The sequence below is a fragment of the Hyaena hyaena genome, unplaced genomic scaffold, assembly GCF_003009895.1.
Source record: "Hyaena hyaena isolate Hyena2069 unplaced genomic scaffold, ASM300989v1 scaffold_548, whole genome shotgun sequence".
Lineage (NCBI taxonomy): Eukaryota > Metazoa > Chordata > Mammalia > Carnivora > Hyaenidae > Hyaena > Hyaena hyaena.
In genome coordinates this window covers 433,361-456,769 of record NW_024081181.1, presented here as the reverse complement: position 1 = coordinate 456,769, position 23,409 = coordinate 433,361, and the positions used below count along the sequence as shown (strand labels likewise).

General features: G+C 60.8%; 1 protein-coding gene across 1 annotated transcript in view; it reads left to right on the top strand.

Annotated features, from left to right (window-relative positions):
• PTPRN2 (protein tyrosine phosphatase receptor type N2) overlaps nucleotides 1-23,409 on the top strand; it is a 754,508-nt gene that overhangs the window by 638,292 nt on the left and 92,807 nt on the right. The window contains exon 13 of the mRNA XM_039255854.1: nucleotides 10,699-10,911. Coding sequence (XP_039111785.1) covers nucleotides 10,699-10,911 — 213 coding nt within the window. The remainder of the gene's footprint in view (nucleotides 1-10,698; nucleotides 10,912-23,409) is intronic.

Here is a 23,409-nt window from a genome sequence, read left to right as displayed (position 1 = left end):
GTCGCCGACACCCCGCCACCCTCCTCGGACCCCTGGGCCACGCGGCAGAGCCACGGCGGGCGCGTGGGGTCCCCGCCACCTCGGTGACCAGGAGCGAATGCGCTGCGAGCCTCACGCCGGCTTGCGGTTCCCGGCGGTCGCGGTGAAAAAAGCCAGAGGGGCGCGCCCCCGGGGCTGCCCCGCGCGCGGGGTCCCCTCGGGCACCGGGCGCTCCCGGAGCTCGCGCGCGGGTCCCGGCGGCCGCCCGGCCCCAGCCGACCCAGGACGCAGGCACAGCCCGGCCCCGACCCGCCGCGCCTCGCGAGGCGCCGCTCGGAGACTCGGCGCGGACCCGCGAGCAGCGCCGCCCCCTGACGCCCCCGGGGCCTGGGGGCGTCTCTCGCCCCCGCGCGGCCTCCCGGGACCCCGGGCGTCCCCCGCACCCTGGAGGCCGGTCCTCGCGGCCTGGAGGGGCCTTCCCTGCATCCGCCCCCCCGGTGTTGAGTCCCCCACCCAAGACCGGAGAAGCGCAGGAACTCTGCGCGCGCACACACGCGCACACACGCACACACACACGCACACACACACGCACGCACAGGCGCGCGCGCAGGCTGTTGCTATGGAGAGCCCGGTTACCAACGAGGCTGAGGGCGACGCGTCCCCTCCTCCAGGCCTCCCTTCCCTGCCTGCGCCCCCTCTCCGCCGACCTTCCCCCTCAGCCCGCCGGAGCTTCCGGGCCCTTCCCGCCTCCTCGGTGGCCCCGGCCGGCAGCCCCTCCCCTCCTTTCCTTTTTCCCCTCCCAGGGCCGGGCGGGGGGGGGGGGTGTCGCCCTAGAGGCCGGAGAAGTAGCCTAGGCCCCGGGATCCCGGGGAGGAGAGGGCAAGCCCCGGGGAGGGCAGCAGGAGGCGCAGAACCACCCCCGCTCGGGGCTTTGCCCGAGGCGACCCTCGGAGAGTGGCCAGACGGGCAGGGGTCGGGCTGCACGCCCGCAGGCCCAGCGGGAGGTCGGGGGGAGGGCCGCGCCGGGCCCCCGCGAGTTTGCTGGGGGTCTGCAGGCCCTGCCCCGGCTCGGGGCTGCGGGGGGGGGGGGAGGTGTACCACCTCCTGCCTGCCGGGTGTTTGGGGGGGGTCGGTGCGTGTGGGTGTATAATCCGAAAGATGCCCGAGTTTCCGCGTTTGGCCTCCACGGTCCCCGTTTTCTCCCGACGCTTCTCGAAGCCCAGGAGCCCCGGCAGCTTGGGCCCCGGAGCCGGTGACGGGGAGCCACCTCTGTGCCCGGGGCCCTGCGGCGCTCTGGGCCCCCCGCCCTACAAATACCAAGTCAGAGCAGAGCTCCGCTTAGGCCTTGGGTCAGTGGAAGCGAATCTTTAGGACACCCTCGGACAGAGGCAGGCCCTTCGCAGGCCCTCGACTCGCGTCTCTCGGCGACCCCGGTCCCCGGCCCAGGCCCGGCATTTCCCGGAGGGAAGAGCCAAGGCGGGGCGGGCCTGGGGGCAGAGCCTCAGGGGAGGGGTGGGGAGGAGGGGGAAGCGGGGGAGCTCCGCCCGGGCTGGCTGGCGCGGACTGGGGGCGGGGGCGCCGTCGGCCCTGGAGGGGCCTCCGGCGGGGGGGCGGGGGCGCGCGGGGCCGGGAGGGGCCGCCGTCCCCAGCTGTCCCGAGCGCAGGAACAATGGTGAGGCAGCGGGAGAGGGGGACTGGGAGGAGGGCACCAGGGTTTCCAGAAAAGGGGAAACCACAGAGCCCAGCGCAGACTGTCATCTGCATGTGACAAGGTCTCTCCCAGTCCCTTTCTTCCTCTTGTTCCCGCTGCTGTGGGCCGCGGAGAGGGCATTGTACACACAGATGTTGGGCTTCAGCGCCGGCTCTCCCCGCTCGCCCCGGGCGGAGCGCACCGGGGTGCCCCAACCTGAGGCTGAGACCGGGGGTCCAGGCCTTGGGGAGACAGCATGTAAGGGGAAAGGGCCAGGAGAGCGCGCCCGATGCGCCCGATGCGGTGGCTGAGCGGCGGTCGGAGGCCTGGTCGCCCCCCCCCACTCCTGCCGGGTCAAAGAGCTTGGGGAGGAGCGACCCCCCCCCCCGCCCCGCGCTCCTCCTGCGCAGGCAGTGGTCGCGGCCAGGCCTTTACCCCGGGGAGGCGGCGACGCAGATTGGGACGCTGTTTGCGCCGCGGCCCCAGGCCAACTTGGGGCTGGTGGCCCGCAGTGCGCTTGAACCATATATCGGAGGCAAAGTTACCCTTCCCACGTTGGGCAAGGCGCTTTGTACTCAAATGTGAGACCCCAACTCTAGAGACCAAAGGCTGGGGCGGGTGGCCTTTTACTCACTTGTTTTACAAGCAGGTAGTTGGCCTGCTTCAATCTGGAAAGGCAGCAAAGAGCTCCCCGCCTCCCCCCCCCCCATGGCAAAAGTGGAAAAACTAACGGGAAACAATAATTTGCCCTGAATCTTTCTCTCGCAAAGAGTTTCTACACCCCCACCCTTCCCACCGCAGAGGTCGCAGTAAGGCCGCGGGTCGACGGGTCTGGCCGCGGCCCCTCTCCCCTGAGCGCTACCCTGAACTTGCCTAGTTTGAAGTGCGCCGGAGCCGTGGAAGGGAGCGCGGCTGGAAAGAAAGAGCAGGCGAAGGCCCGGGCGTTGTACGAATGACTGACAAAGCCGATGTCCATTCATAGTCTCGGGCGGGAGAGGGTGTTCGGAGAGCCGCGGCCCCTTAGCCAATTGCTGTCAGCAACATGTGGGGGGGGGGGACATCGCTATAGCAACCGGTGGCTGGGCCGCGAGCCGCGCCGCCGCCGGCCGGGTGCGCGCGGGGCCGGATATAAGGCGGGGCGCGGCGGCCGCGCTGGATGGAGCTGCGCGCGCGGCCGGTGGCCCTGCGGGGACTGTCCCGCGCCGGCCCCGCGCCCGGCCTCGCCGCGCCCCGGCCCCGAGCGCCTCGCCCCGGGGCCCGGCCGGAGCGGCGCGCACCGGCCCGGCGGAGCCGCAGCGCAGAGCGGCGGGCGCCCGCGGGCCCGGAGCCGGTGCCGCAGCCGCCGCCGGGGCCACCGCGCGCGGCACCTTTGTCTACGCCGGCCTCCCGAGAAGTTTGTGGTCAGAAGCAGGATGGCCCCTCGACTGTGGCTCGGGCGCAGGGAAACGGCTGGCTGTGGTGATGGCGCCGCCGCTGCCCGCGGCCGCCGCGCCCCGAGGCCGCTCGGCCCGGCGCACGCCCCCCCCTCCGGCTCGGCGCAGGGCGCCAGACCCTCTGCAGGTACAGGAGCTCGGGGGCCGCGGCGCGGGCACCCGCGGGTTTGTAGGAGAAAGGAGAGGGGTGGGGGTGGGGGAGGGAGAGAGCAGGAGGGACCTACGGAGGGCACCGCGGGGCGGGCAGGTGGGGGGGCGCGGAACCAGAGCCTGGGGAGGGGGGAGGGTGCGCCTGGGGGCTTGGCTGGGCAACCTGGGCGTCGGGGAGCCCCGTGCGGGGCCAACTCAGACTCGAAGCAGGACACCTGTCAAAGGCTCTGGCTGGCGGGGGAGGTCTGAGGTCATCCCCCCGGTGGGTCCGGTTTGGACATCGCAGGGTGACCCGGTTGGTGGCCGCTGTCCCACCCCCTGGGCCCCTTGGAAACTGGCAGGACTGGGGGGTGGCCCTTCTTGGATTTGTCCGGAGCCGCTCCGGCAGCTCAGACCCTCGGGGGAGGGGGAGGGGGAGGAGGGAAAGGATGGAGGGGGGCTACCTCGGGGGCATTTTCCTCCCAGCCCGTCTCGGGGCGCCCTTCACTGTCCTCGCTCGGGTCCCGGAGCGCACAGTGTGCCGTCGAGACGTGTCGGTCAGGGCACCTGGGACGGAAACGCCAGGCCGAGCGAGCGAGTGGCAGCTGGGGCCGTGGGTGACACTGCAGGACCCTCTGAGCGCCCCTCGCCCCCCCGCAGTTGGAGAAACGCCTCGAAGTGGCCACCCCCTCCCCCAAACGGAACCTGCGCTTTCGCAGCCCCCCCCCCCAGGTGAGGCTGCCGCGTGCTGCGGAGAGAAACTTCTGGAGGGACTTCATTTCCTGCCTTAACTACCTGTGCGGTTGAGCCGCAGCCTGACCTGAGGTTCTAGAGAAGCCTGGAGACAGGTGGACCCCAAAATCAGGGGTTGAAGCCCTCCGCAGACTCTCCCGCCCTTTTGCGTCACCAGTGCGCTGGACGGTGGGGGCGAGGGTCTCTGTCACTGTCGCCAGGGCCCCGGACGCGCCCCAGGGGGCAGAGAGGACTCGGCCTGCTGGTGGGGCCCCGCCCGCCGCCTGCCCCGCGCCCCCCCCTCCCCCGGTCCGCGGACGGCGGCCCCGCGCGGCGCCCGCCTTCCCGCCTGCGGTCCGGGCGCCCCTCGTCCACGCGGTCTCCGCGCAGCCAGCCGGCCCCGAACGTAGACGCGAGCGACAGTGCGAGGCGAAGGTTCGTGTGCGGGAGGAGGAGGGACGCGCGTTTCTTTTTATCAACTCGGGAGGGAACGCCCCCCACCCAACCGAGCGCACCCGCGGGGCCCTGAGAAGGGGCGGCCGTGGCGGGGGCAGCGCGGCAGGGACGGAGGCCGGGGGCGCGGGGACGCGGCGCGCTGTGGCCCAGGCCGGCCACGGCACCGAACCCCCGGCAGGGCGGCCACGGCACCGAACCCCCGGGCACGGCGGCCACGGCACCGAACCCCCGGCAGGGCGGCCACGGCACCGAACCCCCCGGGCATGGCGGCCACGGCACCGAACCCCCGGGCACGGCGGCCACGGCACCGAACCCCCGGCAGGGCGGCCCTCGGCGCCGTGAGCGCCCCGCTCCCCGGAGCCCTCGCCTTCTGCTCCCGCGCTGCGGCCTGACCTTTCGGGCCTCCGTGGGATCCCGTAAATGAGGGAGCCGGGGGACCCCGACGGGGAGGCGAGGACGCCCCGCGGCCCCTCCAGCCTCCAGCCAGCGAGGCCGCGCTGGGGCTTCTTAGACCCAGAGGAGGCGCAAGGGCAAAACTCCGGAGCGGGTTTGGTTCTTGCGGGGAAAACTCCTTCTTCGAGACCACGGCGTCCGGGAAACACCTGCCTGGGGAGGCGCGTGCGCGTCAGATCAGGCCTCGGGGACCCACCTGCTCGCCGAGAACACGGGTCGCGAGTGGGCGGCCAAGTGTGCGCGCCGAGTGTGAGTCTGGGTGTAATAAAACCGCCGGCGGTGAATCCGAAAGACGGCTGGGGGCAGGACTGCTGGGGGGGGGGGCATCTTTCTCGGCCTGTTCTCAGCTGGTCGCTCTCTGTTCTCCCCGAGACCGTTTGCTGTGTATCGAGCTCTACTAAAAATTAGTTCACACGAGGGTAGTTTCCCCCCTTTAAACATAAATATCGTAAATTTTCCCTGATGTCTTAAAACAGAGTCGTTCCCCAAAACTGATGTTCTGGGAGTGCTTAAAGATGGCAAATAGACAATTTATTATCTTTCGCATATTTATTTTTATGTCTATGCCTGGAAAAAAATAAACAAATGGCTTATTTTAAAACAAGGTATCCCCACTTAGTTTTATTTAAGAATAATTATTTCTTGGACATTCTTTTCTCTTGCCTATATAGGCTTTTTTTTTTTTTTTTTTTGACTACTTGAATGGAAGATTTGCAAGTACAATTTCATCTGCGAGAGGAACAATGGCTTTCACTTGCACAAAAGATTTCTCCCACCCTGGATTCAGACCGAAATGCCTCTTGCTCTGATAATAGCTTCTGAAAAGATTTTGTAATGCAGAGAATTAATACATGATTATTTCCGCCTGACTTCTCTCATTTATGAGAATTCTGTGGCAAATTCCAAATTAAAAATAGTTCAGTTAACAGCTTTAAAAAATACTTTTAAAATATTTTAAGACATCCCCCCCCATATTTTTAAGTTTGGCCATTCTCATAGCCTGAAAACTATTAAAATTTTTTATCTGCTTTAAAGTGATACTTAATATATTTTAGTAAATACATTTTAGTAAATCTAGCATGAAATTTCCAAAGCATTCTGGAATTATTCATCTGGGAAACCAAAGACAGATTTGTTATAGCAACTCATTAGTCGTCTCTAAAATCAATTTCTAAATTTTACAGGGAAAGGGATCTAGACAATTACGGTGATGTAAAGGTGCAGAGGGAGACGCGATGAGGCAGTGTTTGCAAAACAGATTCCTTAGGAATGATACTGATGAAAACATTCACGTAACAGAAGTTTCATATTAATAAATTCAAATGCCTGTGCCCATGAGTTTGGGGAACAAGTGTATTTTAAACCCAAGTCAGTGGCTCTGGTAACGGACGCTATTATTAGCTGCATACGTTGCACAGTCTTGGAAAACGACTCAACTGTTCCATTTTGTTGCTACCTGTCAACAAATACTTGTTAGCGTCAAGTTTTGTATTTGGGTGGCTGCCTTAGTTCTCACAACCGCGTTTGGGCATAAAATGTTCTTTTTTTTTTCTTTTTTTTTTTTCCTCTTCTTTTCTTTTAAGCTCACCACATGGACAGCGAAAGAAAAAAAGTTTTGAAGATATTTTACCATAAATGGCTCAGAAGACCATGTAAAGGAAGCCCCATGCACCTTTACTCCCAAGCACAGATCAAAATAGCCTAAGTAGGTCAGGACAGGTCTGTAGATTCTGATGTCTAAGAGCAATCCCGCAGGTCGCCTCTGCGGCCACATTCATTTCAAATCACAGCGTTTGCAATATTTTATATTCTAAATTCAAGGAGCTGCAGGTGGAAATAAACGGTTGACAGCTTACTGACAGTTTACTGTCCAGATACATCTAACCTGATATAAAGTCGATTTAGTTATTCCTGATTATTTTTAAAATATCGTACTTTTCCTGCATGTGAAACTTAGCATTGTGTGTGTGTGTGTGTGTGTGTGTGTGTGTGTGTCCTCGAAGCCCAGGGCCCGCACCCACCCCTGCTCGTGGCTGGACTCACTCTGCCGCAGACCCGTCCGGAAGGAGGGGTTCCGCTTCTAAAAGATGCCTGACTGTATGCGTCTGTCCAAGTCATAAATATTTAAACATTATTTTCTTTCAATTTCAAGTCAAGACTGACAGGATGCCTCTAATTAGTCGTGGGCTGTCCACAGGGCCCAGCCCCAGGACAGAACTGGGGGGAAGCACACTGGTTGAAGTTGCTCAGCCTTGGGGAGCAGGCCCCAGGAGGGGAGGGGCTGAGGCCCACCCCACCCTGGCCACACCCAGAGCAGGACCCTGGATCAAACTCACTTTTAAGTAGATATCAGGCTCGGTTGTTGTTTTTTTCTCTCTTAAAGCTCCTGGTGGGCAGAGATTGGAAGTTTTGTTCCTTTTCTTAATTCCACAAAAGGAAAGAAAATAAAATAATCATGAAGTTTTTAAACCCCAATCACTATGCTAAAGAGGGGGGTTTACTGCTCTAATGTTTTCTTTGAAAATTTTCTGTAAATTCTTGTTTCTTCTGGGTTTCTTAAGACCTGACTAGTGAGCAGCAACAGCTTTTCCTCCCGCTGGACCCTCGGCTCCACCTCCGGCCCAGCGGTGGGAACCACGGGGGCGGGGGGGGGGGGGGGGGGGGGGGGGGGGAGCCAGGAAGAACGACTTTTGGGCTCTGCCTGAGACGCCCCGGGTCGGCTGGAGGGAGGGTTCCCAGCCCCGCTCTAGGGTCCGGGACGTCGGCATCAGAGGCCGGGCTGTCCGTGGGCCCCACCAACGCCGTCCCCCTCTGGGTCACACTCTCTTCTCCCCCACGCCCAAGCTCCGGTCCCGGTCACCGGGTGCCCGGCAGCCCCAGCTTCTCCAGGCCAGAGGTCCCCCGGCCCCAGCGACCCCCTCCCCCGGCTGCAGGAATCGGACTGCGGAGGGGCCGCGGGAGGTGAGCCTGGGCGCCTCCCTCCCAGCCTGGCACCACGAGGGCCCTTCCCTGCGGGGCGGCGCAGGCCCACGCGGCTTCCACCAGAGGACACCCTAGAAAATGGGGCTCAGTGGGCATGGGTCACCTCCGTCCCCTCGCCTGCGGCCGTTCTCCTCCAGCAGCACCGGGAGAAGGGAGCGCGAGGTCCAGGGACGAGGACCGGCTCGGAGCAGTCGCGCCCCTTGACAGTCTCCTGGACCTTTGAGCCACTCGGCGCCGCGAACGGGGCAGGCGGCAGCCCCTTCCGGTGTCCGCGGGGCCGCGCAAATCGCAGTCCCGGCGACCGTCGGTTTCCTGGCACGGGACCCAGGCGGCCACTCTGCCTCCTGGGGAAGAGCTCCGGGGCCACCTCCCCGCCCGAGGCCTGGGCCGGGCGGGCGCGTGGGCGCCGCACCTGCCGCCGTGGCCGCCGCCGTGGCCTCCTCCGCGGAGAGCGGGCGGGCCCTGCGCAGCGGGACCCCGAGCCCGGCCTCGGCCCCGGCGCGCGTGCGGCGTCCGTCGGGTGCGCCCCGACGCGCGCCGCGCCCTCCCCGCGCCGGCCGCCACCCGCGTGTGCGCTTCAGGCCGCCGGGCGGGCAGGTGCGGGAGGCCCCCCGGCCGCGGCAACCACGTGGGCGCAGGGGTCCCCCCGACGCCGGGGCGGGATTCCCCCGCGCGGGCGCTTGGACGACGCGGGGACGCGGGGCCCACGGTCGCCTGCTCGGGGGGCGGGGTTGGGGGACGCGCGGTGACGGCCGGGCGGGGGGGGGGCGCGCCGGACGCCCCTCCCTCGGCCGCGCCGCCGCCTTTGTTGTCCCTGCTCCGCTGCCGGCGAGGCGGCCCCGCAGGAGGCGCGGGGGGGGCGAGCGGCCCCCCGAAACGGCCCCCGCCGAGGTGCTGCCGGCGTCTTTCGGGGGGCGGAGGGGCCGCCGCGAGGGGGAGGCCGCCGCGGCCGAGCGACGCAGACGCGGGGCGGCGGAGACCCCGGCCGGGAGCCGCGCGGGCGCCCAGGGGCGCTGACGGGGGCGCCGCGCCGGGCGGGGCCCCCCCGGTTTACCTACGCGGCGGTGGCTCTCGCCGCGCGCGGGGCGGGGACCCGGGTGCAGAGGCAGCGGGGGTGGGTCCGTGGCTCCCGAGCGAGAACCTTCCGGAGGCGGCCTGACGGGCGCGGGGGGAGGGGCGAGCGGGACGCGGCGGGGAGGGGTCCGCGCCCGGGCGGGGGGGGGCGGGGACCGGCCGCACGGGCTCCTGCGCCCCCGCCCGCCCGCCCCTCCCCCTCCGCCCTCCCCACCGTTTGCCAGCTTCGCCGACCTTCTCGAAGCCGCGCATCCAGGCAAGAAAATTCGGCGTCTTTTCTCATTTAACCCGCGTTTCCATTAACTCAGTCCCGGCACCAGCTAATCCGCGGCACCGAAGGCAAAAGGAGGCTAATTAATGACCAGCTTTTCCAGTCAAGACCGGCGATAATTGCGTTGGTGGCCTTTATGATTACGGATAAAAACGGCGCGGCTGACACGGAGGCCCGTGTGCACTCGGCGTCGGAGGAAGTGAGGAGGTGGGCGGCCGGCGCCGAGCAGAAAATCTCTAATAGAAGAGAGATAATGAACAGGCCGGCCGGGCATTCATGGGGAAAAACCCATTTTGTTACCACGCGAAATTAGGTGGTGGAAGGAGTTTGCTAATTGTTCTCATCTTGTAGCAACCGGGCCGAGGCCTGCGCCCCGACAGCGCGGACCTGACGGGGGGGGNGCCCCTCCCCCTCCGCCCTCCCCACCGTTTGCCAGCTTCGCCGACCTTCTCGAAGCCGCGCATCCAGGCAAGAAAATTCGGCGTCTTTTCTCATTTAACCCGCGTTTCCATTAACTCAGTCCCGGCACCAGCTAATCCGCGGCACCGAAGGCAAAAGGAGGCTAATTAATGACCAGCTTTTCCAGTCAAGACCGGCGATAATTGCGTTGGTGGCCTTTATGATTACGGATAAAAACGGCGCGGCTGACACGGAGGCCCGTGTGCACTCGGCGTCGGAGGAAGTGAGGAGGTGGGCGGCCGGCGCCGAGCAGAAAATCTCTAATAGAAGAGAGATAATGAACAGGCCGGCCGGGCATTCATGGGGAAAAACCCATTTTGTTACCACGCGAAATTAGGTGGTGGAAGGAGTTTGCTAATTGTTCTCATCTTGTAGCAACCGGGCCGAGGCCTGCGCCCCGACAGCGCGGACCTGACGGGGGGGGCTGGGTGTGCGCCCGCGGCCTGCGCCCCGACAGCGCGGACCTGACGGGGGGGGGGCTGGGTGTGCGCCCGAGGCCTGCACCCCGACAGCGCGGACCTGACGGGGGGGGGGGCGGTGCGCGTCGGCGCGGGGCCTGTGTCCCTGCGGTGTCCCCAGGAAGGTGCCCGAGAAACTTTGAGAGACCCCGCCCCCTTCCGTGCTGTGCTCCCGCCGTAGGCTTGTTTGACATCTCTGGGCTCCAGCCCCCTCCCCAGAACATTTGTGGTGCCTGCTATGGACAAACGGTGTCCCTCACACTCCCTGGAGGAAGGATGCAGGCCAAAGACTTCACGTTGTTAATGGTTTGAAAATCGGAGGCCTTAAGAAAAAATAGTGATGCTCTGAGTTTCCTTTTGAAAACACCACCATCTCCCTCACGTGCGAGTTAGAAAGAACTTCCCTCCTTGTTTGGGGGTTGGGTTCTGGAAGGTCCTCCGGTGCCTGCTTAAACCAACCCCCGCCCCCCCCCCCCCCCCCGCTGTGCTGAGCTGTCACATTCAGGTTCCGCTGGGAAAGGGTAGTTTCCAGGAGGTCGTAATTTGCTAGGCACTAACCGCTCCTTCTCTCCTGTTCTGCAGAAAAGCAAACTCAAGCTCCTGCCTCGCCGGGCGGAGCAGGAAGACTCGACCCCGTTCGTGGTGCTCACCCTGGTGTCCGTCGTGGCCATGGTGGGGGTGCTCCTGGCCTCCGGGGTCATCTACTGCCTGCGCCACACCTCCCGCTCCGGGCTGCACGACAAGCTCTCGGGACCAGGGGACCGCCCGGGCCCGGACGCCACGGCCGCCTACCAGGTAGGGGCTCCAGCCACCGCGCAGATCGGATGGGACAGCTGCCCGAGGCCCCTCCCCGCCCGCTGCTCCCTTCCCGGTGGTTTGGGCCTTTCCTCATTAGCATTCACAGAAGTGCTCTCACCACAGTGTTAGTGCTTTGTGTTAACCTTACTCTCTTCTCGGCGGGTCTCGGTTAGCTGTGAAAGCAGGTTGCTCATTAGAAACGTGGGGAAAGTACAAAGCATGAATTACATATCACCTGACATCTTCCTTAGTTTGGCCACTATTAGCAAAAAAAATGCCAAAGTTGCAAGATAAATTGGCCGTGTGGGTTTTTGAAGACGCCTCTTAAGTTGTGGGCTTCCTCGGGGCCTCATGTGGAGAGATCCTTCGGGCTGACCGCTGCCGCCCCTGCTGTTTCGTGGATGAAGGGAAATCTAATGCAGATAAGTGGGAAGTAAACCCAGGACGTCTCCTTGAGGGCCGGGGCGGCGGCCTCGTGCTGGCGACACATAACCGTCCCGGACACACCTGGAAACAAGTCCGAAGCCGAGGGGAATGTCAGGAAGGCAGGTTCAGACCACCTGGGAAGGCAGGGAATTCGCGGAACATTTGGACGTTCCGTAGCCTACGCTTCGTACTCGGTAACGCCCTGTAGCGAAAACGTACCTTCGGGTTCAGCGGCCCGCGGTACGCACCGGTCAGGGTGCTGGATTCCTTTTAACATAAAATAGCATTTAGCTCTGAGGACGTTTTCCTATTTGGGAAGGTAAAACGTTCCATCATCGTTTTAAAAATGCAATCATATGTGTTTGTGGAAGATTCTTTGCCACTGGACTAGATTCTCTGTTTTCTCGGGTGACGTGATTGCGCTGTGGACCCCGTCCGTCTTGTACACGGCACGTCATATTTACAGTCGTGTGTATTCGTTGACTGTTACTCTCCTGTCATGACCGTCATACGGGGTGGGGGGCCTCTCAAGCTCTTTCTAGAACCACCCTCCCCCCCCCCCCGCAAGCTGTCCTGCAAGGTGCCATCTGGGACTGGCCTCAGCCGACTGTTTTTGCTCCTTGGGCCGTCCTGACGCTGGCCCGCGGAAGGCGCGGGGAGGAATTTATAAAAACAGTGTGCTTAAACGAGACCGGGAGGTAGCCTCCCCCACCCCCTATTTCAAAATTCTTGCTGCTGCCCCTGAGTGAAGAAGGACCGCTCTGGTTTTCTGGAGGAGGTCACAGGCTGGTCAGTGCGATCTTCTCTTATAAAGAAATGGCAACTTCAAATGTGTGGGAGGTGACATTTCAGCCCCAGCGCACGGCTCAGCTTCAAAGCAAAAGAAAAATCACGTTTGAAGAAGGAGCCTAGAAAAAAATGTCACATAAACTAGTAAGAACTTATCCAGAAATTCTATTGAGCAAGACCATCAGTGTAGGATGTCGGGGCTTGTGGGCCGTGTCTGTGCCAGGACATAAATAAATTATCACACCAGTTCTGTTCCATGTGCAAAAGACAGGAGATCACACAGGCCTGGGTTTTTAGAAAGCGTGGCATCCTTTGATACGCTTTGAAATTCAAATATAAAATATTGATAGAATGGAAAGGTTGGGCTTGCATGCAGAAATGACCAAGTTTGGCAAAAATGCAGGTTGAAATTGCACACTCAGAACCGAGTTTCTGATAATTAACAGAAAGAAAATCTTGCCCGTGACAGCTCTAATTAATAGTATCTGTAATTAAAATCCTGCCCTTCCAGCAGGAAAATTGTTTGAATTTCTTGGAGTGACCTTTTTGCTATTCCTCCTGGGGGCATGGTGGTTAAGTTGATATTGATTTTATAATGAGCTCTGGTTTGTTTAATAAGAATCTGTAATCCAGACAATAAATGAAATGTGTGCTTTTCTTCAATCCAGATTAATAAAAAGGAAAAAAGGGAAAAAAAACTTTTCCTTTAAAACTACGATCTAGGGGAAATTTGGAAATGAAATTACTGTAAAGATTTTCCGATGGGCTTGGTTTTGAAGTCACTGAAGTACACGGTTTAGGGAAGTTCTCTGATTAAATGTGGGCATTTGCCCCAACGTGGCCTGTTCACTGGGGAGACGATGCAGGTGCTCGAGCGGCTACAGCGTTGTGGTTTGCCGTTAGCGGGGCAGGACTCGGCGCACGGGGAAGGGGCTTCACGACTCTCACCTCTGGGTTTAACTGACTCATGTGTCACCGGCTCTTAGAAGGGTAGCTACCAAGAGAGGGTGTTTACGTTTGTCAGTGAAGCAGGTATTAGCTCATTAATGCGTCCGCACTAAATGCGTTTTCTAGAGCTACCCCAGAGCCCCCTCCGCACTCAGACGTCCTTCTGAGGAGTTGGCTAAAGTAACACGAACAGAAAACAATTTTAGGAGGCGCTGCTTGGGTGCTTCTTAATTTTTGCATCACTGGCCTTCTGCACGCTGCTGGCCCGAGAGGAGAAGTGAAGTTCGGATAAACCTGCCCTGCACCCCATCACTGGACGAGGAAACTTGAGCGATTTGATATCCTGCCTTATCTCCTGGGGACGACGAAGATAATCATTTTTATAAACTTCCCGAAAGAAGGTGTGCGTGAGGTTAGAAGTAGCCGACCCGGGAACGAGGGGCGGTGGGTGGCCATGCCCTAGTTCCATCAGCGTCGGGATATGAAGTGGCCCTTTAGACGGAAGAAGACTCCTCGTCAGAACCCGGGAGCCTTCGGTCAGCAGTGAAGGAGGGGAGCCGAGGCGCTGGTGGCCTCTGCACCGGGATTTCTTCTTCCTGGAGAGCCTGCGAGGAGGGCCCAGATGTCCCCAGGGACGCGGCGCAGCGTGGCCCACGTGGGCCCTCGCGACGCACCCCTGCTGCTGGCTGCCCTCCCAGGTGGGGCTGGTCCCCGCACAGCCCTGCGCCCTCACCGCTCGTGGTCTGGGGCTTTGGGCCACGGTGTGTTCGGGGAGTGTTCCTGGATCATCAGCGCGCTTTTCTTAACTCGGTTTCCAAACAGTGAGCGGCTTGCATCATTAGACCCTAATGCAGACGTGTTTCACCGTCCCCTTCCTTCCTCAGCGTGGAGCTGTCCCCACACAGAGCCAGCACCTTAGAGCTTAGTGGGCACGTGCGTGTGCGGGTGACCTTGTTTGCTTTACCCATCGGAAAACCAGATATTTCTTCATAGACTCTGACGCTTCAGCACTTACCAAGACATCAGTCTTACCACGTCTGTCAAACTTGAACTTCCTCAAACCTGAAAGAATCCGGTATATTAACTTTCAGAGTAACTGAAATCCATTTTGAAAGGTCATTTTTTTAATGGCCACCAAACTTTTCCCCGTTGCTTTAGTAGAAAGCATAGCATATCAGGATTAAGTCTGTGCTTTGTTATCTGAAAAGGTAATTTCTTTACGTTTATTCTTTCTTCCCCCAAATTGGCACGTTGGTGTATCGCGTGTACACGGTGTAAATGCGTGTGCACGCACTCGCCACGCCTGCTCGCTCCAGGTTCGCTCTGAGGGAGGCGGCGGCAGGGGGCCCTCCCCGCGTGGGCGTCCTGCTCTGGGCACTGCTGTGCGGGAACCTCCTCTTTCCCTCTGAGCCCCTTTGAGTGTCGCATCCATTTCTCCGAGGCTTTGATCACCTTGGAGCAGTCCGTTCTGTAGCCCACCGGCCCGCGCTCCCGCCCCCACGCGTGGGCACAGACCCCGGAATCCTCCACAACCTCTTCTGATGGTCGTTTTCACAACACCCCGGGTTCCTTGTTACTTGGAGGCCTTTGGAGCCAGAGACAAGCACGCGTTTGGGCGTGGGGTGGCCTGGACCCAGCGCTGGGTGCACGTCCCACTTTCGGGAGGTAATCAGGGTGTGGCACTAGGTGACATTAGGTGTGCTGTGGCCGCTGCTGTTGGGGGGCTCCCTCCGCTCAGGCTGAGGGGCCCATGGCCCAAATGCGGCCTAACTTCCCGCCTCTGGGTGAGGAAGAGCCAGGCGCTCACAGAGGACCCATGGCAGTGGTGGCCTCGTCTCCTGGGCTTTGAATGAGGGGACCTTTTCCCAAGGCAGTTTAATCTTTGGTCGTCGGCACACTCGCTAGTGAGCGAAGCGTTCTCCAGTTCAGGCAGACGACACCGCTTCTCCCAAGGTCTGTGACCCCCACCACGAGCACCTGAAATTGCCCCTTTCTGTCAACCACGTCCCTTAGAAAGGCTCTTCTTTGCTTTACGCTTAAGTTTGCAACTCTCCAAACAGCAAAAAAATCTATCCTGCTTCAAAAATGGAAGCGTGCCCTAAAATAATATGAAAAAACTCACATTGTTCCTCACCCAGTCGAGCCTGAGAATTGGGATTTTGCTAAGTTTGCCCTTGCAGGAAGTAGCTGCTTGCACCTGTGTCTGTAAGTAGAATTTTCCAGAAGGTCTGCAGGTACTGAGTTAGTGTTTCCTCTGGTGGGAGGGTGAGACCGTGTCCGGGAGTGCTGTGCTCCGCGGCCCCGGGAACAGGCCCAGGCATCACGGCAGATGCTATATTGTTGCCTGTGTGCCTCTTGATGCAGCCCCGCCATAGACCTAAGGACACCTCGCAGGCTTCCGCCTGGCCAAGCGCAAAGGAATACGTCCGTCCTGAGCATTTTGAGAACGTGTGCTTGTTTGCATGTGCACTCAGTTTCAGATGATGAGCACGAGGGCCAGCAGGCTCAGCTGAATCTTCTAGATCCTTTCCACTCTGGGTCTGAACACTGTTCAATAAGGCGTCACTTTGTAGTGCGTTTTTCTCTTAAGTCTTAAATTTTCCGATACGCACTTCCCGAGAGCCGCGGCTACACGCCCCTTCTCCGGCTTCTGTGCGTTGTGCTTCCTCAAAAATAGCTCCTGAGATTTGGAAATAAATCTAGAGGAGGCGGAAGGCTGGAAAGATTGCCAAAAACATAGCGGAACACAAAAGTGAGGCCTGCTGCTGTCCTAACACAGCAAGCCACCTTCCTTGATCAAACGATAATAATTAGATCAGACTTAATTGAAAATAACAGACCACTCAGTGAGACGCTTGGAAGACAAAAGCTCTGGATGGCTGGCGCTGGGGGTCCCGGGCCCTGGGTTCTGTGGCTTCTTCTTATTCCTGTGCTGCTGTGTTTTATTTTCATGCTTGTAGCCTGCTGGCGGATCTGGGTGCTACTCGAATAACTGTCTCTTAAGGAAGGACGGGGGGGGCCGGGAGCGTTAGCTCTGCCTCTACTGTGTCCCGTTGTGGGGTCCGGCCACCACAGAAGGGCGTGCCCCGGAGCCCTGCAGGGGAGGCTGCGTGTCCCCGCGTGGCTGCTGAGCTAGGGCCAGTCGGGGTGGTGGCCGCTGACGTGCCTGTGGTCCCCTGTAATGCAGCTTCCCGTCGGAGTCAGAGCGCACTCCGTGTGGCCTGCGGGGGCTCCCCAGCTGTCCCCCGGCGGCCGCTGGCCGGTCACAGAAGCGGCGCCCACAGAAGTGCCCTGAAGCCACAACAGACCCCGTGTCACTCCACGCAGCCACGTCAGGAAAGTCAGCGTCCGACAGGTTGTGCCGTGTCCCAGGCCCCGTGGCTGCTGGTGGCAGAGCTAATCAGGGCGACGTGTGGCATTGGGGCGCCAGGCGAGTGCTCGTCCCACTGCACAGGCTAAGTCCGGGGGCCAGGGAGCCGTGGCTCGTGGGACGGGGCAGAGGCTCCCCAGACCTGACGGTGCCCCCACCCCAGGTGTGAGGCCTGGGGGCCTCAGGAATGTCGAATTCACTTCTCTGCTCAGGCCCTGACTTCTCGTAGACGAGGCATGCAGGCCACCCTTAGTGGCCGCCCCGGAGGCAGGGCCGGTGCCGAGGGGGCCCGCCCCGGTCCCAGGCAGGCCCCCAGCCCCCGAGCTCACGCTGGGGACAGCTATGTCCTCATGGGCCGGGCCAGCTTCCCTGTGCCGCGGGCAGCCTGGGGGTGGTGAGCTCCCACCCTGTGGCTCACGGTCCACTCCTCGTGTGAAAAATCTCTTTCTCTCCCGATATTTGAACATGGAAAATAGAGACCACACTGCTGCTCCTTCTGGCCCCGTGCCTCTGGGCACCTCACCCACAGATTGGGATGGAAGGGGCCGAATGCTCTTCCCCGGGGCACTGAAGGTCAGAGAAGGTCACGGAAGGGCAAACGCATCTCAGTTCTAAGTTCAGTGGAAGGGTAGTTCTCTGTGGTGATCGTCGTGGGCCCGTCTGAACCGACCGGCTCCAGCGCGCCCCTCCCTTCCCAGATGTGTATTTATCTCAGGCTCCTGTGCATAGGCTGCTCCCTCCTCTAGGCCCCGTTTGGACAGGTGCACACCATTTCTTTTCTTTTTTTAGTGTTATTATTTTTTGAGAGACAGAGGGTGAAGCAGGGGAGGGGCGGGGAAGGCAGAGGATCCAAAGCAGGCTCCGTGCTGACAGCACAGAGCCCGACATGGGGCTCGAACTCACAAACCACAAGATCGTGACCTGAGCCAAAGTCGGATGCTCAACCAGCCGAGCCACCCAGGTGCCCCAAGTGGGCACATTGTCTCAACCAGAACTTAAGACACATGATCTGCAAACAAAGCATTACTTCCGGGGACATCAGAGTTCTGTAAACCTCAGCACGTTTTGTGGAAGGTGGTGAGAGGAGGCGCAGGGGTGAAGAGAAGGAACCGCTGGCCTCTGTGAAGGGACGGGCTTCTCCGCCCATCTGTCGGGGACCAGAGAGCGAGAGTCCTCCCTCAGCCGCGAGCCGGCATGGGGTGGGCGCATCCAAGGGGACCCCCCCCCCACGCCAGCGTGGCGGACCCTCCGTCAGGAGCTGTCTGCAGTGCGCGCGGCCCCCGGGCTCTCAGAGAGGGTGCCGAGCCACCCTGAGTGACGTGGGTGCGGCAGGAGCAGCTCTCGAGAGGAAAGGGAGAGGGTGCACTTCCAGGGGTCTAGGGAAGGTGGCCTGAGGAGGGAGGGCGTTCTGGGGGCCACGTGCAGGAGAGAGACCCCACCACGAAGGGCAGCAAGCCCACAGATGAAGGCTGGTCTCCCCAGGCCTCCCTGCCTCTCCGCCAGGAGGGACGGCGTGTGTCGGTGGGCAAGGCTCTGCAGTGGGGAAGCCTGTCCCAGGGCGGCCTGGTGCATGGTGGCGCGGAGCGGAACTGCCCCCAGAGGCTCCTGCTGGCCCCGCGGGGACCGTCCATGGCAGCCCCAGCCCTCGGCGGGCCTTAGGGAGCGTGCCCCGCGCTGAGAGCATTGTGTGCAGGGCAGCGCACGAGCCTGTCAAAGGTGGACAAGTCCAGCTCTTTACACTCACCCACTGGCGTGGAGGAAGGTCATCAGTAACGCAGGGGTGAGGCGAGGAAGGAAAACTGGAGCCTTCAGAGGCACACAGGATGTGTGTTTACAAGCAGGGAGAGCTTTGCGAAGAGCAAATGCACAATCAGACCCAGGAGACTCAGGCAGATGACAGTCCTCTCCAAATGTCAAACGAGGAACATCCAAGATCGCGAGAGGAAGACTACTCGGCCAGCAGACCGGAGGGGGGAGTCCCGCGGGTCGGGCCTGGGGGCAGCGCCCTGGTCAACATCCCTCTCCTCCCACCCTGGCTGCCCGACAGATGCCGGGTCCGCGCGCAGGTCACCCGGAGGAGTGGAGGCCCCGCATGACCTGTGAAGGGCTGGGTGACTGAACTCAGAAGTGGTCCCGTACATCTTTTCCCAGAAAGCGAATTTCCTCCAATGGAAGAATCACATTTTCTGTAACAATATGGATGGTGAAGACTTTTATTTCACATTGGACCTTACACGTAGGACCAGTTTACCACATGGAGCATGTGCTTGAGACAAACAGCACCATGATGGTCCCAGGAGCCGAGGATGGTCACCCAGAGGAGGTGAGCAGGAGATGGGCCCAAGATGTGATGTGGTCTGTACTGGATGGAAGTCTGAGCAGCATCACAGCCATTTCTTTTCTTTTCTTTTCTTTTTTTTAACGTTTTATCATTCTTGAGACACAGAGACAGAGCACGAGTGGGGGAGGAGCAGAGAGAGAGGGAGACACAGACTCTGAAACAGGCTCCAGGCTCTGAGCTGTCAGCACAGAGCCCGACGCAGGGCGCCAACCAGAAACCGTGAGATCATGACCTGAGCCGAAGTCGGGCGCTTGACCGGCTGAGCCACCAGGCGCCCCTCCAGCTATTTCTTATGGAAGGTAACAGTAATAACGTCCTCTCTTGCATTAGAAGAGCTACATAATTGGGTTTCTCTTCTCCATCTAATTAGTTATTCTTAAACTTCATTGCTCAAAGTATTTCAGTCTCCATTGGGGTTCTCTGCTTTAGGAGAATTGCTGATAATTAAGGATGGAATCTTCTCTATTAGCAAGGACGACACACTCACAAACGGTCTCCAGTTAGGAAGGGGACTGCTGGGGAAAGTATTCACTCAGGAGTTTTGGTTGTAAAAAATAAAGATGTGAGGGCGCTCGGGCTGCAACATCGGCCACCCCCTGGATCACCAAGGTCCACCGGCCCATCTGGCTGCCGAAGCAGGTGTTCCCTCCCTCCCCCCCCAACTCCACGTGCGTCCCTCCTAAAGCTGCACGTGAAGAGGACCCCTTCCCCTATGGGGGATCTCAGCACAAGGCACATAAGTGGCTGTGTCCCCTGCGGGGACCTCCAGACGGCTCTAGGGTCTCTTTGCGGGAGCACGTGGGGCAGTCCGATTCCGAGACTCCAGACACGGCCAAATAACCTGCTGCTGGTGGCCTGCCTTTCTTAAAGAAAACGTAAAACATTTTAAATTTTTTAATGTTTGTTTATTTTTGAGGGAGAGGGAGAGAGAGAACCAAAGAGACAGAGCGTGAGCAGGGGAGGGGCACAGAGAGAGGGAGAGACAGAATCTGAAGCAGCTCCGGGCTCTGAGCTGTCAGCACAGAGCCCGATGCAGGGCTCGAACCCTTGGATCGTGAGATCGTGACCTGAGCCAAAGTCGTTAAGCGACTGAGCCCCCCAGGCGCCCCCAAAACCATTTTTAATTTAAAGTTTGAAAATAAACCAACCAGCGAAACTACGTGTGTGGGTATAGGTTTGTGTGTGTGTCCTGTGTACGAGTACTCGGAAAACAGGAAATGGAAGATTCAGAGGTGACTCCATTAGCACATCAGGCCGAGGTTTTAACGTGTGTGATTGCGTATGGCGTTTGAAGAACGTGAACACGAAACGCAGCTGTAAACCTGGGCTGACCCGATGGCGTCCAACTGAGAGCGGCGCCAGGGGCTTGGGTGACATACCGGCACCGGGAGTCAGCACCGGGCGCAGCTGGACTGCGCTTCCCTGACTGAAGTTAAGCATTTGGGTGCGTTCTGTAAGTGAAGCGCTTTGTCCCTTTTATTCTATGTGAAGACAGCGAACCAGAAGAATAACCAAAAAGCAGTGTTCCTAGAGTTGCACCTTCCATAAATCCGTAAATCTTATGCTCTAACCAGAAACCAGCATTTCCTGAGAAGCCAAATAGTCGGTTGGAAGGGACGTTCCACCCTGTTTCCGTGTTTCGGGACCATCTCCCCACCCTGGGGCTGCCGTTCTCTCCCACGTTCAAGGACAATGAAAACCTGAGTTCAGGGGCCCCAAACTTTGACACCGAGACACAAGGGGAAACTGGACAAAACCTCAGACTCTCAGCTGCGTGAAGCCTCGTCTTCCGGCCTCAGGCCCTGCGTCTCCAGACGGTGGCCTCCCTGCCTCTGTGTCCGGGGTTTTCTGGGCACGTTGCACGCCTGCAGGCCCACGCCAGGCAGCGGGGCGGAGCGGGGCCCCTGTGCGCGGCGGGCGGCCTCCCAAGCGCCGGGTGCCCCGGACCGTGTCCGCGCCTCCCGCCCGCCGCAGAGCCCGCCCCACGGCCTTCGCTCCTGAGTCACAGGATGGCGTCCTCGCTGGTGTCGCACAGGGCCGTTGGGAGCACCTGTCCCTCTGTGGGGGACGACAGAGTCTCACAAGCTGTCACGGGGCCTCCGAGGCCGAGGACGCAGCATGGGGCTCGCAGTGGTGGCCCAGCCTGCTGCCCCAAAGCCACCAGGCCCCAGCTCCCGGGGCTTCCTGCCACGAGGTCGCCATTCAGAGCAGCCTCAGGGGGAGTAAATGGGCCCCAGGATGAGGTGCAGAGGCAGCTGCGTGGGCGACCGCCCCGCCCCCGCCCCCGGGCCCTGCCCTTTGGCTTAATTAGGCAACGCTGCAGAAAAGAAGGAGTGAATACCTTTTGTGTCCCCGCAGGCTCCTCGCAGCCCCTCGAATATCCCCTGTGCTTTTCTGCCTCTGAACCTTTGTGCAGACTGCCCCCCTCACACTGAAAGCCCTCCCACTCGGCTTTATCCTTCCAGATCATTCCCATCTGTCAGCCTGCTCAGACCCCACACCCTCACCAAGCCTTCCCGCCCGGCCCAGGATGGCCTGTTCGCTCTCAGCACCGGGACCCTTTCATCGGACCCTTTGTTCTGCCCTGACGTGGCCTCCGGGTGTGCCGCTAGTCACCACGGGTCCAGTCTGGGGTTCCTTCCCCACCGGTGTGGGCGGCTCCTTCCCGGCCAGGTCCTGCCGTGAGTGTGAGGAGCACCTGAGTCTCCTGAAATGGCAGATCCATGTGACGAAGGCACCTCACCTAGCAGGGGAGTGTTTGGTGCTTGGGAAAAGCCAGCCGACATGTGGCCCTGATATGGGAGCAGCCAGCTGGGGGGCTGGGGGGGGCAGCCTGTGGGCTGTGCCCCCGACCGTGGCTGGTGACAGCGGCACCCAGAATAGAGCCCCCTGCAGGGAGCACCCGGGACTGAGCCACGTGGCAATGGCAATGTGACGGGTGACGATTACTCATCACCTTTTGGGACCAAGAAGAAAGTTAGAAAGTGACAGGAGTTTCTTGTAGGAAGCAGCCGCTCACGCCTTTGGCCACGTGGGCCCAGGCCGCTCCAAGGAGGCCCAGGGTTTAGTTTTGCTGGACTTGGCGGCCTGGCAGCGTCTGCATCTGAAACGTGCGTGCGGGGCGCTCAAGGCTGGCTCTGTGCTGGAGGTCAGGCGGGACCTGTGAGCCCCGGAGCCATCGCTGGACACTCAGTGGCAGGTCGGGTGCGGGCCTTGGGGCCCAGCTGCTTCAGGGCTCGATTCTGCTGTCGGATCCGCGTGCAGACACGGCCGGCGGGGCCGTTTGGGGCTGCAGTAGGGGGGTGTCAGGCGTTGGGGGGGGGCCGCACATCAGACACCCCCCCCCCAGTTCTGCTTCGCACAATGGTTGTCAGCTGCGGGCTCTGCAGGGACCTTTACTGAGATGATGTGTTTCCTTCCTCCGTTTTTATCGTCCTGGCTCTTTCCTGACTTCAGTCTGATGTTTATCAAGAGCAGAGCAAGGGGAGAAGGCGACTTTGGTCGCCAAGGAGAGGTGGCCTCTGAGAAGGGCAGGCGCCGCCTATCTGGCCTCGGGTACATGGCATACAGTTGGACGGAGTCGTGTGTGTGTGTGTGTGTGTGTGTGTGTGTGTGGAGCCGCCCGTGTGGACGGCCTGCCACCTGCGGGTCCTGTAAGGCCGGAGGAGTCCCCGAACTGGAGGCCGCCCTCCAGCCGCCTCCCGGGCCTTCCCGGTGCCGGGGCGCAGCCTTCCGCTCCCCGCGGCGGGACCCGATTCCAGCCCAGGGTGGCGGCAGGCTGACGGGGCGCCAGCGGGCGGGCGGTGGCGGCGGCCTCCCCGCCTGCACTCGACACCCTGGGAGAAAGCCGGGGATGCAGGACGTCGCTCAGAGCCCTGGGGGGGGGGGCTGAGGAGCAGAGGGAGGGACCGGCGCCTGCTGGCCCGGGGCCGACGGCGGAGGGAAGCAGCTGTTTTCTCGCCGCAGACTCCTCCGAGGCCCTTCTGGATTTGGAAGAGCGTTGAGGAGTGTTTTCACTTCTATGAGTTAAAATGTGTCTGTATCTTTAAGTTTTATTTTGAGAAAACATCTTGCAAAATGGGGTAAAATTGCTCCGTCTTCCTTGGGAGACTATCACGGCGCTGTGTGGGTTAGGTTACTAACGTGGAACGTCGCACCTGAAGTGACACAGCTGCACGTCCAGCCAGCAGCCACGGGCTGCGGCCCACATGGTTCTTCGGGCATCAGCAGCGGGGGTGGGGGACAGGGTCCCGGACCTCCAGTTGGGGGGGGGGGCACGCCTGCAGGAGCCCTGGAGCCCGGCCTCGGGGCTGCCCTGGAGAAACGTCCCTCCCGCCTGATCCCCCGCCCCAGGTCGAAATCCCTGAGCCCTGAGTGGTACCACGGAGGGGGAGGGCCCTGCCCCAAGACAAGCCACGTGCCACAGTCACAGGCTGTGGACTGGGCGCTCCATGCAGGGAACAGGTGTGGCTCTGGCCTGGATGAGGGACAGGGCCACTGGGTACCTGCCTTGGCTCTGACCTCCTGGAGGCGGGGAGGGTTCCAGTTCTCACCCAGAGGTGGCCGTGACCCCGAGTCCCCCTCAGCGTGCTGCGAGGGGCTCGGGGGGCCCCGGGATGTC